Source organism: Pholcus phalangioides, unplaced genomic scaffold (genome assembly GCF_987345545.1).
Source record: "Pholcus phalangioides strain wild (caught in Gottingen) unplaced genomic scaffold, Ppha-v1.0 ptg000017l_1, whole genome shotgun sequence".
NCBI classification, from domain to species: domain Eukaryota; kingdom Metazoa; phylum Arthropoda; class Arachnida; order Araneae; family Pholcidae; genus Pholcus; species Pholcus phalangioides.
Genome location: NW_028301610.1, coordinates 25,982,193 through 25,997,111, shown reverse-complemented (window position 1 = coordinate 25,997,111; position 14,919 = coordinate 25,982,193). Strand labels below are relative to the sequence as shown.

Genomic DNA, 14,919 nt, shown 5'->3' with positions numbered 1-14,919 from the left:
ATTACTCCTTATATTGCAGATATAGTTTGTTTTTAGTTCTGCTCCATTTTCAAAATTTCTGCTCCAAAAATGAAATTTGCTGCTCTGAAATAAATGAGGGGTGCTTGCACCCCTGAAGTATTCAAAGACCGGTTGTAATCAATAGTTGTGGTAAGTCAATGGGAAGAATTTAGTATGAAACTGTCCTCTGTTTTGCATAGCGTCATACCTTTTGTTTGAAAGAAGCGTGTTTGTACATCGCACCCTCTATGGTTCCGGTAAAAAATTAAATCTACGACATCGCTGTGGCCGGAAAAAGATCATGCAAGAACGGGACCAACGACGACTGACGAGAATCATTAAACGTGACAGACGTGCAACCCTTCTGCAAATTGCTGCAGATTTCAATGCTGGGCCATCAACAAGTGTCAGCGCGCGAACCATTCAACGAAACATCATCGATATAGGCTTTCGGATCCGAAGGCCCACTCGTGTACCCTTGATGACTGCACGACACAAAGCTTTACACCTCGCCTGGGCCTGACAACACCGGCATTGGACTGTTGAGGACTGGAAACACGTTGCCTGGTCTGACGAGTCTCGGTTCCAATTGTTTCGAGCTGATGGAAGTGTACGGGTATGGAGACAACCTCATGAATCCATGGACCCTACATGTCAACAGGGGACTGTTCAAGCTGGTGGAGGCTCTGTGATGGTATGGGGCGTGTGCAGTTGGCGTGATATGAGACCCCTGATACGTCTAGATACGACTCTGACAGGTGACAGGTACGTAAGCATCCTGTCTGATCACCTGCACCCATTCATGTCCATTGTGCATTCCGACGGACTTGGACAATTTCAGCAGGACAATGCGACACCCCACACATCCAAAATTGCTACAAAGTGGCTCCAGGAACACTCTTCTGACTCGAGACACTTCCGCTGGCCACCAAAATCCCCAGACATGAACATTATTGAACATATCTGGGATGCCTTGCAACGTGCTGTTCAGAAGAGATCTCCACCCCCTCTTACTCCTATGGATTTATGGACAGCCCTGCAGGATTCATGGTGTCAATTACCTCCAGCACTACTTCAGACATTAGTCGAGTCCATGCCACATTGTGTTGCGGCACTTCTGCGTGCTCGCGGGGGCCCTACACGATATTAGGCAGGTGTACCAGTTTTTTTTACTCTTCAGTGTATTTTAACATGTGTATATATTGTTTATAATTTTAGTTTTTAATTGGGTTGCTGTATTTTTGAAATATATGACATCCATATTTATTATGGGCATCTTTTTCTCAGCCACCTCGTTGGTCATTTTGCCTGTTGTGGCGTTGTATTATATAAAATCAAAACTTACTGCTTTTTTACATAAATCAAACTACTTCTCTTCCAAACAACACTGGATTCGTTCCCAATAAACAGCTCTCCTAGATTTTATCACTACTGTCTATACTAATATTGATAAATCATGCAAAACTGTTGCACACAATATTAAACATAGTGAAGTTCACTTGTACACTGTCTGTAGTCTTGACAGGGAAGGTTTATAAAATGTTGCTTAACTATGTTTTGCCACTGTTTTAAAACACTTGTGAAAAAGGTTCAGAATGGTTCAACAACATTGTATACAGTGTCAACTAGGCTTTAGTTAGAGTCAGACATTTGTTATGGTGCTGTTATTGTGGATGTTACATAAGTTTGAGAATGTCTGTGTTCTAAACTTTGCTTTTTTTTGCTGTATTCTTTTATTTTTTTTAAGCATTGCTTCAAAAAATGAAAGTATACAGTAAATTGAAATAAAGTAATATAAATTGCCATAGAAAAATTTGGTATCCTACAGAGTTTATTGTCCACTGTTTCAAAAAACAGTGAGAATCTGTTGGGGAATTTTCTGGTGGGGAGTTCTTTCCAATGTTTGAAACATTAGAAAGAAAATGCTTACAATATACACATATCCTATGATATTGTTATTAGTACTGTATGATTTTAAATAAATTTATATTCCTTTATTTTTTAGCATTTTTTGGTTCATTTTAATTTCGGTTAAAAAATGAATAACACGCAATAAAAATTGCATATCATGGAGGCAAATATATTTACATAATTTTGTTCAAATGCATCATGGTATATAGCCATATAATGATGTTTACATGCAGCAAATATTTTTTCTTTTTTTTGATTTTGTTATAAGCTAACTACAGTAAAATATAGCATTATATGATTTTTTTATGCATTCTATGTTGTGATCTAGAACATATTCTTATATTTTCTTTTTATTTTCTATTGCAGATGTATTTTGAATGTTCTAATAGTTATTTTACAATATGGAGTAACTGAGCACACACAAGATGGACCTGTTTTTATTTAGAGAATTTTGCAGACATGCTTTTTTAGGCCAATGGGAGTTGGCTAGATCTTATGCTATTTCTCTTGCAAAGAATGAAAAGTCAGACAATCAATATAATATCAAGCTGAAACTAACGTTGCATGAATTATCTCAAAGTCCAGCATTAGTAAAGTAAGTATTTCTTTGCTAATTCTGTTTATATCGTGAAACCTGCATGAAACAAAATTTATACAGGTTTCTATCGAATAAAAAAGAACAAGAAGTTATTATTTATTTCTATTGCCATGCAGGTCTTAGATTTCAAGAATATACACTGGATTGACAACAAAGAAATAACTCGTAATTCACCTTTTTAAAGATCTCAAAAACTTAAATTATATCTTCTGTATGCTTACAATCCATCAATTAATTATGCCTACAAATCCCCCTATTAAAACATGTTCCTAAAATCTAGTCTCTCTCTATAACTGAGAGCAAACATACCTACAAGTATCTAGATGTTCTTTCCTGCACCTTTTTAACCTGTGTTTGTCCTCTTTTGGATCTGGTCTCTAACCTGGGATGATATATTTCAGACAAAGAGGGGCTAAGCTGTAGCAAGTGGGATTAATTTCTGCTAGAGAAAGCAAAAAGAAATTTTTAAGAGAGAAACCAAGCATTCTATTAGTTTTTCTCAAAAACATTACTTCAGTCATAAGGTACTTTTGATTGGGCACAGTCACATGTAGTTAACTTTTGAATTTTTTCAAGCAAATTATCTTGATCACGATTTTCACTCCTTTTTGTTTTAGTATCATGGAAAATGCCTGAGAAGGTAGAGAAAAATTGTGCATGTATACACAAATAAGAATAAAATCTAAAATACAGCCAGGACCAGAACTAGAGGAGGCAACTGCTCAGGGTGGCAAAATTTAGGGGGGGGGTGGCAATTTTAGGTGGGAACAAAGAACACTGTGTTATAAAATTATCAAATTTTAAAGTTGTGAGGTGGCAAAAATTCTAGTTACAGCCCTGAGTACAGCATCAAACCTCCCCTTTTATGTTGCAAAGTGGTGTTCTAGGGCCCTGTACTCTGCTGGAAGTAACAGATTTACCTTCAAAAATCATACCAGATTTCATCATGTAGGCATCCTATGGATGTGAGGCTCATGTGTCAAGATGGTCCTGGTTCAGTGGACATTTTTTTCTGAATTCTGAAAGTAGTGATTTCCCCCCTCCCTCACCATTATATTTCACTGAGAAGCTTAATTTCTTCACGTCCAAATTTTTATTACAACTCTCTGTAGCCCCTTAAAATCCTGTCATGGCTCCCCTTCCCTCATTGTGATTTTCACTTGTGGCTCCCTTAGAATATACCAGAACCACAAGGTGGTCATATGACTCCTCGTTGAGAACCACTGCAGTAGAGTATCGAAAACCCAAGTTTCAGAAATTTGACATTATCCAAAATTTTTAGAATTTCCTTTTCAAGACACTCTTTCTTCCTTTTTTCTTAAGAACAGGACTTGCCAATTTTTTTTCAACAAATGCTAGTAATCCAGTCTTTTTGATGTTAATATCTCTATAAAATCAGCGCCATAAGCGACTGTAAAGTTAAAAAGTTTGTCCTGATGCAAAAATTAATGACAGTTTGAACACCAATATTTTAAAAAAATATACAGTGAACACAATGATCATAAAATTTACAGTGATTCTATGAATAATACCAGGTGCATATTTTAGACAAATCTATTAATTTCTGTGATTTTCAGAAACTGCTGGGCTGCTTTTCCATCACCAAGTTATGCTGCTTTTTTGGCTTTGAAATTGCTGTCAAAATGTTTCCATGATGAGGTGAGTCATCCAGTGTTCGAAAGATTTATAAATTTTTTCATTGTTTAACTTTGTTAGCATAAAGGATTTTCAACTTGATCCTAAATGATATATTTTATTCTAACTCTGAAGTGAACTAAAAGAAGCAAGAGAACAATAGCCAAGTGAATTTGCTTGATTTTTTTTATATTGATGTTTATGGTATAGAAAGATTAATACAGGCCCATTAATTATTAAAATCACTTTTATCCCAAAATTTTGTATTTTATCAAACAGCTGGATTTTTGAATTACGGTTTTAATTTAGCCTTTGAATAAAATTACACAGTCAATATATACAGTCGGCCCCACTTAATCAGGTATGGAATAAACCGATACCCTGCTCACATATGAATAAAATTTTTCTCTAACTAAAATTTCTTCCGTTTTAACAATGTTGAAGTTCCCCTCTTAATGTAATCATTTCAAAAACTTTCCCCCTACTTAATCAAATATTACAATTTACACAACTGTAAATACATATTAGGGGCCATTCCAGGGTGGGCTTAAGTGAGGGTGCAAGGGGTGTGGTGCGTCCGGGGAGCAGGTTGTAAGGGACAGCAGCATAGAATTTAGTTCTGTTCAAAATTTTTAAAAATTTCACACAATAAAAATTCACATCACACTTTTCAGCCATACCTTGATAACAGAGATGTTGAGAAAACTTGGGGGAATAGACATGGCCTGTGTGGGATCGCGATACCAAAAACAATAAAGAAATCTACCAGGGGTGGTTTGAGACAATCTCAACCCATGTGGGACTTATTTGTTGCGCTTTTTGTTTATCCCCTCCCTATGGCCCACACATCCTGCATTAGGGCCCCTAGGCAGGGCCGTCTTAAGAGCATCATGGGGCCCCTGGACCAAGTGTTTTTTTGAAGCCCTACCGGGTAAATTCTAGAAAATTTCAAAAAAATCTCATTTTTGTGAGGCCCCTCTTCTCTTCAGGCCCCCCCGAGCCGTGCCCAGGTGGACCCATGCGTTAAGATGGCACTGCCCCATGGCTGGAATCTTGTATGCCCCCAAACAAGATTTTTCATGGGGGGCCTTCTACAGTTAATTTATAATGTGACAATATGATAAAAATAGTCTCGGGCCGGATCCCTAATCCCTTGAAAATCATTTTTCAAGTATGTCATTAATGGATATAAGGGGACAGTTGCCCCCCCCCCCCAATAGATGGATCTAGGGTAGAGAGCAATGTAGGCATGTGTAGTGCTTTCAATGACTTTTTCACTTGGGTTCAGGAAGGGGAAGTCACATGTAACCAACCACCGGAAATCGGAAATAAGAGGGTTTCAAGAGGATAATCACAGGCTTAGAAGTGAGAGAGTTTGTGTGTAATCAACTGTTCCAAAAAATAGTGACTCAGTGATTCCGATGGCGTTTTCAAGAATATATTACGAACCTGAAATGGTGAAAGAAAGTGCCTGACAGAGTGTTTTAGTAGTGAGTGGAGACAATCCCTTGACAAAGTGGTTGCAATGTCAGATAAAAATGAGTCCATATGCAGAATTCTGGGGTCCAGTGACAATGGAAAAACTCATGTGGAAGCCATTGTGATGAATGGATCATCACATTTCTAGTTCAAAGTAAGCATCATGAGACAATCCAATACAAAAAGTGTCAAACTATGAACTTTAAACATTACTTTATTTCAACAGAATTAAATTTAACACTTGAATTTTATAAATTCAAAATTTTTACAAATTATTCATCACCACAAGTCACCACTGTCAATATTTCCAGTCCCGGAGAGTTGGTTCATCACAACTGGGAGTTTGATGTCAGCTCATCAGTTCCTGTGTTGTTGGATTCCTTTAATTCTGAAGCCTTACAAGATGAACAGCCTCGAGCATAATTTAAGAAACTTTGACTTCGGGAGAGCTACCCAAAGCTGGTTAAAGAGTAAGCATACCCACAGAGTAAGCATACCCACAAAGCATTGAAGGTGGGCACAAAGAAGCTGGGCAAAAAAGCACCATCTGCAGTATGAGGGGCGAAACAATCGCGAGATCCTTGGCTTACCCATGCCCATGTCTATTTTGATTGACACACCACTTTCGAGGCTAGCTCCTCCACTACGGTACATATCATGTCTTAAAACCAGCTTTGGTCTTAACCTTTTACCGGCCGAAATTCAAGCTAACCTGCTGTCTTTCGGAAAGCGAAAGAAATGAGCCCCTTCAGCTCTTGAACTTCTTTCACATCCTAAAAAGCAACAATAATTTGATGCTCCACCACTCACCATTTCAAATAACGTCAAAAAATCAACAAAGGTAACAATAAAAAACAACAAAACTAACGAGATTAAAAAAGTAATACACATAACTTTAACTTCAAGAAAGAAATTTGGCCCTTATAAGGGCCTTTTGAAAATAGAATAAAATTTAAGGATGAAATAAGATGAAAATGATAGAAGAGCGAGCACGTGGGAAATGAGAAATTGTGAGAAAGAATGGTGGTGAAGGAGGGAAATGAAAAAAAATTCCTTGTAGTTCGCCCCTCTGCCGATAATGGTGCTAATTTGTGACCGGTTTTTCCAATAGCAGTGACAACGCTTTACTCTCTAACCAGCTTTGGAGCTACCCCATAGCTCTGAGCTCCTTACTCTCCAGCTAGAGCCAACCAGCAAGCAACTAAGTGAGAGAGACTGCTGCGATATTTTCCAAGCTCCATTTCATACACTCTCACATTTTCATGAACTAATGTATCTCACTGTCTTACTCCATAAATAAAATAACCCCTTTTATATGCATTCAGTTTTAAAATGTGAAAATAAGATGTAAAATTGTAAAAACTGTACAATTAAAATTAATAATTATAAATATTTCTTAAATATTTCTTGATAGGAACTTAACAGAAAAACATACATTTGAAATGTTAGTTAGAAAAACTGGGGGCAGATGACAGTACTACACATAACAAGCATTACACAGAAACAAACTTTACGTCAGAAAGTTTTTTACTTTACACAGACTTTACTTAACAAACTTTACACAGAAACAAAGTTGCACTACACGTACACGCACATTACCGCATGTACCGATTCGTTGGGGGTTCCGCGGGGGGGGGGGGGCATGTGTGGTGTAGCAGTAGTAGGTAGGGCCTCCAAAAAATGGCTCGGGGATCCATGATGTTCTTAAGTCAGCCACCTCGTTGGGCAATTTGCCTGTTGTGGCGTTGTATTTGTATTTGTATTCAATAATATTTTATTTCTGTATAAATTTAGCTATGTGTTTTATAAGTACAAAAACAAAGTAAACAAAGGGACATAATGGTGGTATTGCTTTCAGTTTGCATTAGTTTTATAATCACAAATTTCCCATTTCTAATATTGAAAGAACAACTCCTTTCAACATGATTTCAATAGAGAAAATCGAGGGAATTCGACTGTATATGGCTGACTATAGGAAAAACGACCAATCATCGCCAACCATTTCTATGAGTAAATAATATAATGAGCTGAGCAATAACTTATAATATTTTATTATGGACAATATTTTTACGGACTCATTCCTGGCATGTTGTTGTTCGCTTTCGTTGCCACTTTCATGTAACATAATATAACTATGTGTTTTCTGGTGTTGCCAAATACATAACAGATTTCTTCCAAGGGAAGTGTCTCATAGGAATAGGAGAGAATCAAATAGGAGCTGGAGCAGACTGCCAGTCAACTTCACACCCTCGAAGCTGTTTGCAATGTCTCTTGATAATGTATCCGTCATCTAGTTAAATTAGGTAATGAACATAGCCAATATCTCTGAACAGCAGTTCCATACTTCCATAGGCTTAAATGAGTGTAATTGCTTGACTGTACGCTATCTCCTTCTTTGAAAAATTTGTCGATGCAGATAGGAACATCATTGGCTGTGATGCTTTGTTCTTGTATGACTCAGGAGTTGTAGGTTTGCAGAGATCTAGCTTTGTTCTAAGATTCTCTCCCAACAATAATTCTGCTGGTGTCTTTCCACATGAAAGAGGTGCAACTCTGTACCAAAAGAGTAGTTTACATAATTTTTCATGGCGTGTTCCTCGTTCGAATTCCATGCATTTCAGTTTTGTATTCGGGGTTTAACAATAGCGCTCTGCTTGTCCATTTGTTGAGGGATGACCAGGAGTTATCATTCGTTGTCGAATACCATTTCGTTTGCAGAAGTCCATGAATTCTCGTGATTTGAATTTGAAGCATTGTCACTAACAAGAATTTCTGGCTGTCCATGTTGACTAAATATTTCTTGCAGGAAATGAATTGTCATAGCAGAATCTGGAGCTTTTTTCATGTAGTAGATTTCTGGCCATTTAGACTTTGCATCAATGACAAGTAAGAAAAAATGTCCCATGAAGGGTCCCACATAGTCCATGTGAACTCGTTGCCAATTTCTTGTTGGACTTTCTCAACTGTGCACTGGAACATTCTGGAGGTTTTTCTTGATGTCTCAATAATTCTTGCAACTTTTCATTAGACTTTCTAAGTCAGAGCCAATGTTCTTCCAATAGAGTAATTTCGAGCAAGTGCTTTCATCTCCACAATGAGTTGAGCGTAGTTCCTGAAGGATGGTTAGTTGTAGTGTCTTAGATATTATTACACACTGTCCACAAAGTAGAATTCCTTCCTGTAATTTTATTTCTCTGTCACATAAAGTTCCGTCCGTCAAATTTTTCTTTAGTTGATGAAGATCATCCAGTTTTGTCTTTACAGATTTTTTCAAAAGTAATTGTGTCTGTGGATATGTATCTGATTATTAATTCTTGCAGGATATATTCGCCATCAACATTGTTGACTTGTATATCTGTCAGCGGTGAGGGACTTCTCAACAAATAGTCCACGTTTGCATGTTCAGATGATTTTCGATGCTTGATGTCATAGTCTATGTGGGAAAGGAAATGTGCATACCAGAACATTCTTGTAGCTGATGATGATGGAAGTTTTTTTTTTGGATGCAAGAGAGTCATTATTGGTTTATTTTCCATTACCAATGGGAATTTTTGACCAAAGATGTAATCATAGAACTTTCTGCATGCCCAATATACCTCTGTAGCTTCTTGGTCAAGCTAACTGTAATTTTTCTTGGCAGATATTAGTGATCTTGAGGCGAATGCAATTGCACGTTCACTTCCATCGGGCACAATATGTGATAATATTGTGGATAGATCATATGGACTCACATCAGTAGCCAAAGTCCCTGGGAGTAATGGAGTGAATGGGATGAAGACTTGGTCACTAGGCAATTTTAAACTTGATTTTTATCCATGCTGCTTCACAATCAGCTGTCCAGTTGAACGGAATACCTTTCCTGAGAAAGTTGTTTAGTGGATGAAGTAATACTTAACCAAACTCAAAAATTGTCTCAATTCATCAACATTTTTTGTCTGGGTGCTTCTTGAATAATTTTAATCTTAACAGTAGATTTGTTCAGTCCTTCAGAAGTTATGACCTGTCCAAGGTATTCTACACTTTTTTCTAAAAATTTACATTTGTTGATATTTACATGCAAATTGTATTTTCATAATTTATCTAGTACATTCAGCAAGTGTGTTGTGCATTCCTCATAAGTCTTGCTTTGTGTAATTAAGTCATCAAAATATGCAGTTACTCCATCTAAATCTTGAACAAACTGATCCATGAAGGAATTAAATTCATCCATTGCTGTTTCAATTCAAAAGAGCAATCGTTTTGCCAAATATGTACCTCGACGTGTAGAGATTGTTTAAACTTTTGCACTGTCGACTGCTAAATGCAAATATGCTTTGGGGATGTCCAAGGTTCAGAAATATGATCCACCACATAGCTTATTGAATATGTATTCAATCTTGGGTATTGGGTGTCTGGCATCATGAAGTTGATTGTTTATAGCCACCTTGTAATCAGTGCAAAGTTACAGAACCATCAGATTTTAGCACGATGACAAGTGGAGTTCGCCATTCTGAATGATCCACTTTTTCTATGGTCCCTTGATCACACAAGTTATCCAATTCTTTCTCAACTTTTTCACGCAAAGCATATGGTACTGGACATGGCTTTACAAACTTCCATAATTTTAGGGACATGTATAATCTGGAATCTTGCCCACTGTCTGTTCAAAGACATCAGAATATTCATTGACAATACTAGGAACAGGTCTTTCTACAGTATACACGAGAATGTTTCACATTTGTGGAATCATGAATGTCATTTATGTTGATATCCAATTTATGCATCCAATTTCGACCAAGGATAGGTTCTCCAAATTAACAAGGTACAATTCTTCTTCACTGGATTTAGCGTTGCAGCGTACAGTGACTTTGACATATCTGATGGGTTTGAAAATTTCACCTGTATAACTTCTGAAAAATATATTTGTTTTCAGGATTAGAAGATTTAAGTTTAAGCACCTGTAGTCACTTATGTTCATGATGCTCACACTGCTACTAGAGTCACATTCAAAATGACAATTTTTTCCCATTTAATTGAATGACTGCAAATATTCTATCATCTTTTTCAGCAGTGTTAGTGCATATATCAACAATTTGGTTTACTTGAAAGTGATCTGGATTTTCCACATATCAAACACTATTTCCTTCAGACTTGATTTGATTTTTCCCTTTCAGGAGCTCTGTAATGCATACTTTACTAATGTGACCTTATTTTGAAGCAAATCTGGAATGAGAGCTTGTGTTTCACTCTACAGTTTTGAGTCTGGTGGTTGCTTTTTCCGCAATGGAGACATAACCCGATGTCTGTCAAGTTGATGTTTCGCTTCTGACTTGTCGATCTGTCACATCGATGTGTACTTGATTTCTGTTGCAAACTTCTGCTGTTATTGCATTGCATAATTTTATTCACGCTGGAACCATAATTACTCTTGTAGAACTCTTTATTTTTGATTTTCGAAGCTTCAATTGCTAACACGATTTTGAGTGTTTCATTGAACATCAATTCAGCTTGTTGTAAGATCCTTTCATGGATTTTGGCATCCTGTAATCCTCGTATAAATTGAGCGCATAGCATGAGGTTGATGACAGATTTTGAGCATTCAGCATTTTCACAACTTGATTTGAATTCAGCAGTTCTCGAAAGTTCTTTTAATGTGGCGTTATAATTCGAAATCGGCTCACCCAGGTGTTTTATGCAACAAAGAAACTTGTGATGTTCCATCAGGATGTTCACCTTTATACAGAGATGATCTTTAAAGATTTTTAGGTTTCAGGTTGTCATATGTCTTTGATAAAGGGAGATCCAGTGAAGTGAAACTCTGGAAAGCAGATGATAGTACTTGGATCCAAGCCAGTTGATTAACACTGTTTTCTTGGCTTCACAATGTCCACTGTTGAATCCATGAGTTCTTTGAGCTGGAAGTAGTTTTTGAGTCTTTGTATATATTCGCCAAAACTTTTATTAGCTTCGTCGTAGCATTCAAACGAGATCAATTGTGACTGGAGAAGTGTTTTCACATTGACACCTGTTGAAGGTGCTGGAGGAGTTTTGTTTAGCTTCAAGACAAAATTGTTTAAAATTGTTACAAGATCATTTATGTTGGCCATTTTAGATTTCTTTTTTTTTATTTGTTGCTAACTTTATTGGGTTTTTATTCTGAGGAAGCCATTTCTATGAGTAAATAATGAGCAAAGCATCAATTGATATTATTTTATTATGGACAATATTCACACGGACTCATTCCCGGCATGTTTTCTTTCGTTGCTAACTTCGTGCAACATAATATATAACTACATGTTTTTTGGTGTTGCCAGATACATAACAGATAATAAATTCAAAGCCTGAGAAAGAAGGATGCCTGCACGCACATAGTTTTCAACATCACCTTTTCTAATTTTCACAACAGATGACACCACTAGAAATCAGCATTTAGTATTGCTTGCCTGCTGTTTTCTTTGTTCCCAATGGAAGAGGTAACACCCTTCCCCTCCAGTATACAACATTAGATGTTGTTCAGCAAACATTTGTATTCTTAAAATGGATGTTACGGTTTTCTTCTTCCAAAGAGCTTTTTTTTGGACTGATTTTGTGATATTATCCTATAGCAGTGTTTCTCAACCACCAGGCCCTGAAAGCTATCAAACCAAGCTGTGAATGATTCACCCAGGGCCAGATTAAGCAAAATAAGCATGTGCTTAGGGCATCAGGGAAAAAAGGGCACCATAAAAAATGATCAAATAGTACAATTTTTTTAAATGAAAAATTTTTTCCCAGCATCAACCATTCAATAGAAATGCCTAAAATTTTAAGAGCACTTGATTGTACAGTTGAAGATTTTTATCAAAAGGTGGACCAGGGCAGCAATTAAAAGAGAGCAGGGGAAGGGATATTTCCTTGATGCTGGACCAGCAAAGGTGTCAAGTTTATTCTCTTTCCATTAAAAATTATGGGGGAGAAGGTGCCAAAATACACATAAATATAATATAATAATGTAGGTCAGTTTCCCAAACTTTTTGTTCCATCGCTCTCTTCTTCAGAATTTTTTTTCTCTCATTGCCCCCAACTCACTCAAGTAAACCCACAAGATCCTATGTTATACCCGTAGCTTCCATCACCCCAATAGCTCTCCATTGCCAAATTTGAGAAACACTGATATAGGTACAGACCCCAAGTGACAGAATTTTTGTTTCTAGTTGCAGCCCTAAGTTTGACACAAAAGCAGAGAAACTAAGTTAATTTTGTGTTAATGCTCAGTTTTTGGATTGAGATTATGCTCTATTTCCATAAAGTAAAACCAGAGCCTGTCTCAACAACATCGTGTAACCCCCCGCTCTCCCAGGTAAACAAATTTTTCTGAGACTCCTTACCTAGTTATATATACCTGCCTAATACACAATTTACATAATCACTCTCTCCAAAATTGTAACCAGATCAAATTTTTTATGAGGCCTTCCCGGCACTCGAGGCTTCCCAACCGTGACCGTGGTATCACAGGCCCTGGGAAAAATTATTTTTCTGAACAACCCCTCCCTCCCTCAACCTAAACATACCTGCTTACCAATTTGCATACTTATACAAGAAAATTGTAAACAAATCTAATTGTCATGGTGGGGGGCATACGTTAAGGTTAAAAGTAGGGGGCACCAAAATCACTTGAGTGCTTAGGGCCTTCATATGGGTTAATTCGGCCCTGGATTTGCCGTATAATTTTTCTCCATTTATTACCCATTAGCCATGTGTAGGCCATCCACTCACAAAAAGAAATCAAGGTTGAGAAACATTATCCTAGTGCAAGTTGGGGCCATGGCAGAATAGTATCTGTTGCCCTGCTTGCAACTTGGGTTCTTGTGATCTGGGAATTTCGATGGTGATTGGTGAAAGCGTGTAAACAATGTGTGAAAAAACCGCACACACAAACACTCGTGTCAATGAAAAGATAGATAGAACCGCTCACAGACCGGACTGATGCAAAGCACCTTACTTCCGTTACCTCAAAAGAAGCAGAGTTGTGTCGGAAAAGTTGGCAAAGATTTATAGTGGTGGCTCCCCTTGCCCCGTGCTCGCAAGTTTCGAATTACTCGCGTCGTTCTCCCCATGAAGACAGCCATCAACTCAATGCAATGAAGAGATATATGCTTTAGAGTAGGAAAAAAATTTTCCTCAGACAAAAGAAAAATAATAATTATGGAAACCTGAAAAGGAGGACAAAAGGGTGAATTTTCTAAAATGTAGAACACTTGAAATAACACATTAATATACATCATCTGGTAACCCTAGTTATGGTGCACCCTGAGTTAAAATCTCCCTCAGAGAGTTTGCCTTTGATTACAGCTAATGGCTTATAAGTGCCAGCATCCAGGCTTCAGAAAGAAAAAAAATTATGCATTTGTTGTCTCAATCACACAAGTCCAAACTTGGCCCTGTGACTTTATTTTTATTCCCTCAAATCAAAAGAGACTTTTATGATAAGTGATTTGTTGATGCAAAAAGAGTGCTCAATAGATTAATATCAGTTTAGGAGTTGCGAAATTCTTTCACCTTGTGATTTGAAAGAATGCAAAAATATATTTGTGCTGGAGGGAAATATTTTGAAAAAAATGATTTTTAACCATAACTAAAATGTTGAACTAATTTGCTGCTAAATACTTCCAGAGTGGCCTCTATTATCTTTATTATCTAATTACAATGATAACTTTGTGTAATCATGATTGTATGAGGATACATTTTTTTTCTCTAATATTATTAACAAGTTCTTGAAAATATGTTGTTAAAAATGCAGTGTAATTTGTTTTTTCCCCCATTTCCTGTTTTTATACCTTTTGGATTATAAAAAAAATTTATTTCCACATCATATCCATCTTTCTATACCTTGTATAATAATTTTGTCTATAAATCTCCCTTTAGAATTGTGACGACATACTTGGCATAGCCAGAACAGCTGAGTGCAATATTATGGTGGAAGACTTATTTAATAAATGTCAACAGAAACACATCTGGGTAATTAAATGTTTCTTTTTTTTCTTTCTGAAAGTTTAAAAATAATGAGCTTATTGGATCCAAGAAAATGTGCATGCGTGTTTTATGTAGGGTTCATATATGGGTCAAGTAACATCTGGAATCACTAGGGAATTTCTAAAGTTCTGACTGCTTGCGTCTCATTGAATCATGCAGATGTTTAAAGAAAAATATTGGAATATTACTTGCATCTATACTCATTCTACAATTTTGGAAATTTAAAGCGAGTTTTAAATTTCAAAAATTGTAGAATGAAGGAGTTCCCCTCACAAACTTAAAACTGCAAGTAGATAGTCTTCAAA

General features: G+C 36.8%; 1 protein-coding gene across 3 annotated transcripts in view; it reads left to right on the top strand.

The window, feature by feature from the left end:
* Sptz (zinc finger FYVE-type containing 26 spastizin) overlaps positions 1-14,919 on the top strand; it is a 273,621-nt gene that overhangs the window by 15,901 nt on the left and 242,801 nt on the right. For all 3 annotated transcript variants that reach the window (XM_089246450.1, XM_089246451.1, XM_089246452.1), the window contains exons 2-4: positions 2,278-2,506; positions 4,087-4,168; positions 14,507-14,599. In XM_089246450.1, the coding sequence (XP_089102576.1) occupies positions 2,337-2,506; positions 4,087-4,168; positions 14,507-14,599 (345 nt within the window). In that variant the 5' untranslated portion in view covers positions 2,278-2,336. The remainder of the gene's footprint in view (positions 1-2,277; positions 2,507-4,086; positions 4,169-14,506; positions 14,600-14,919) is intronic.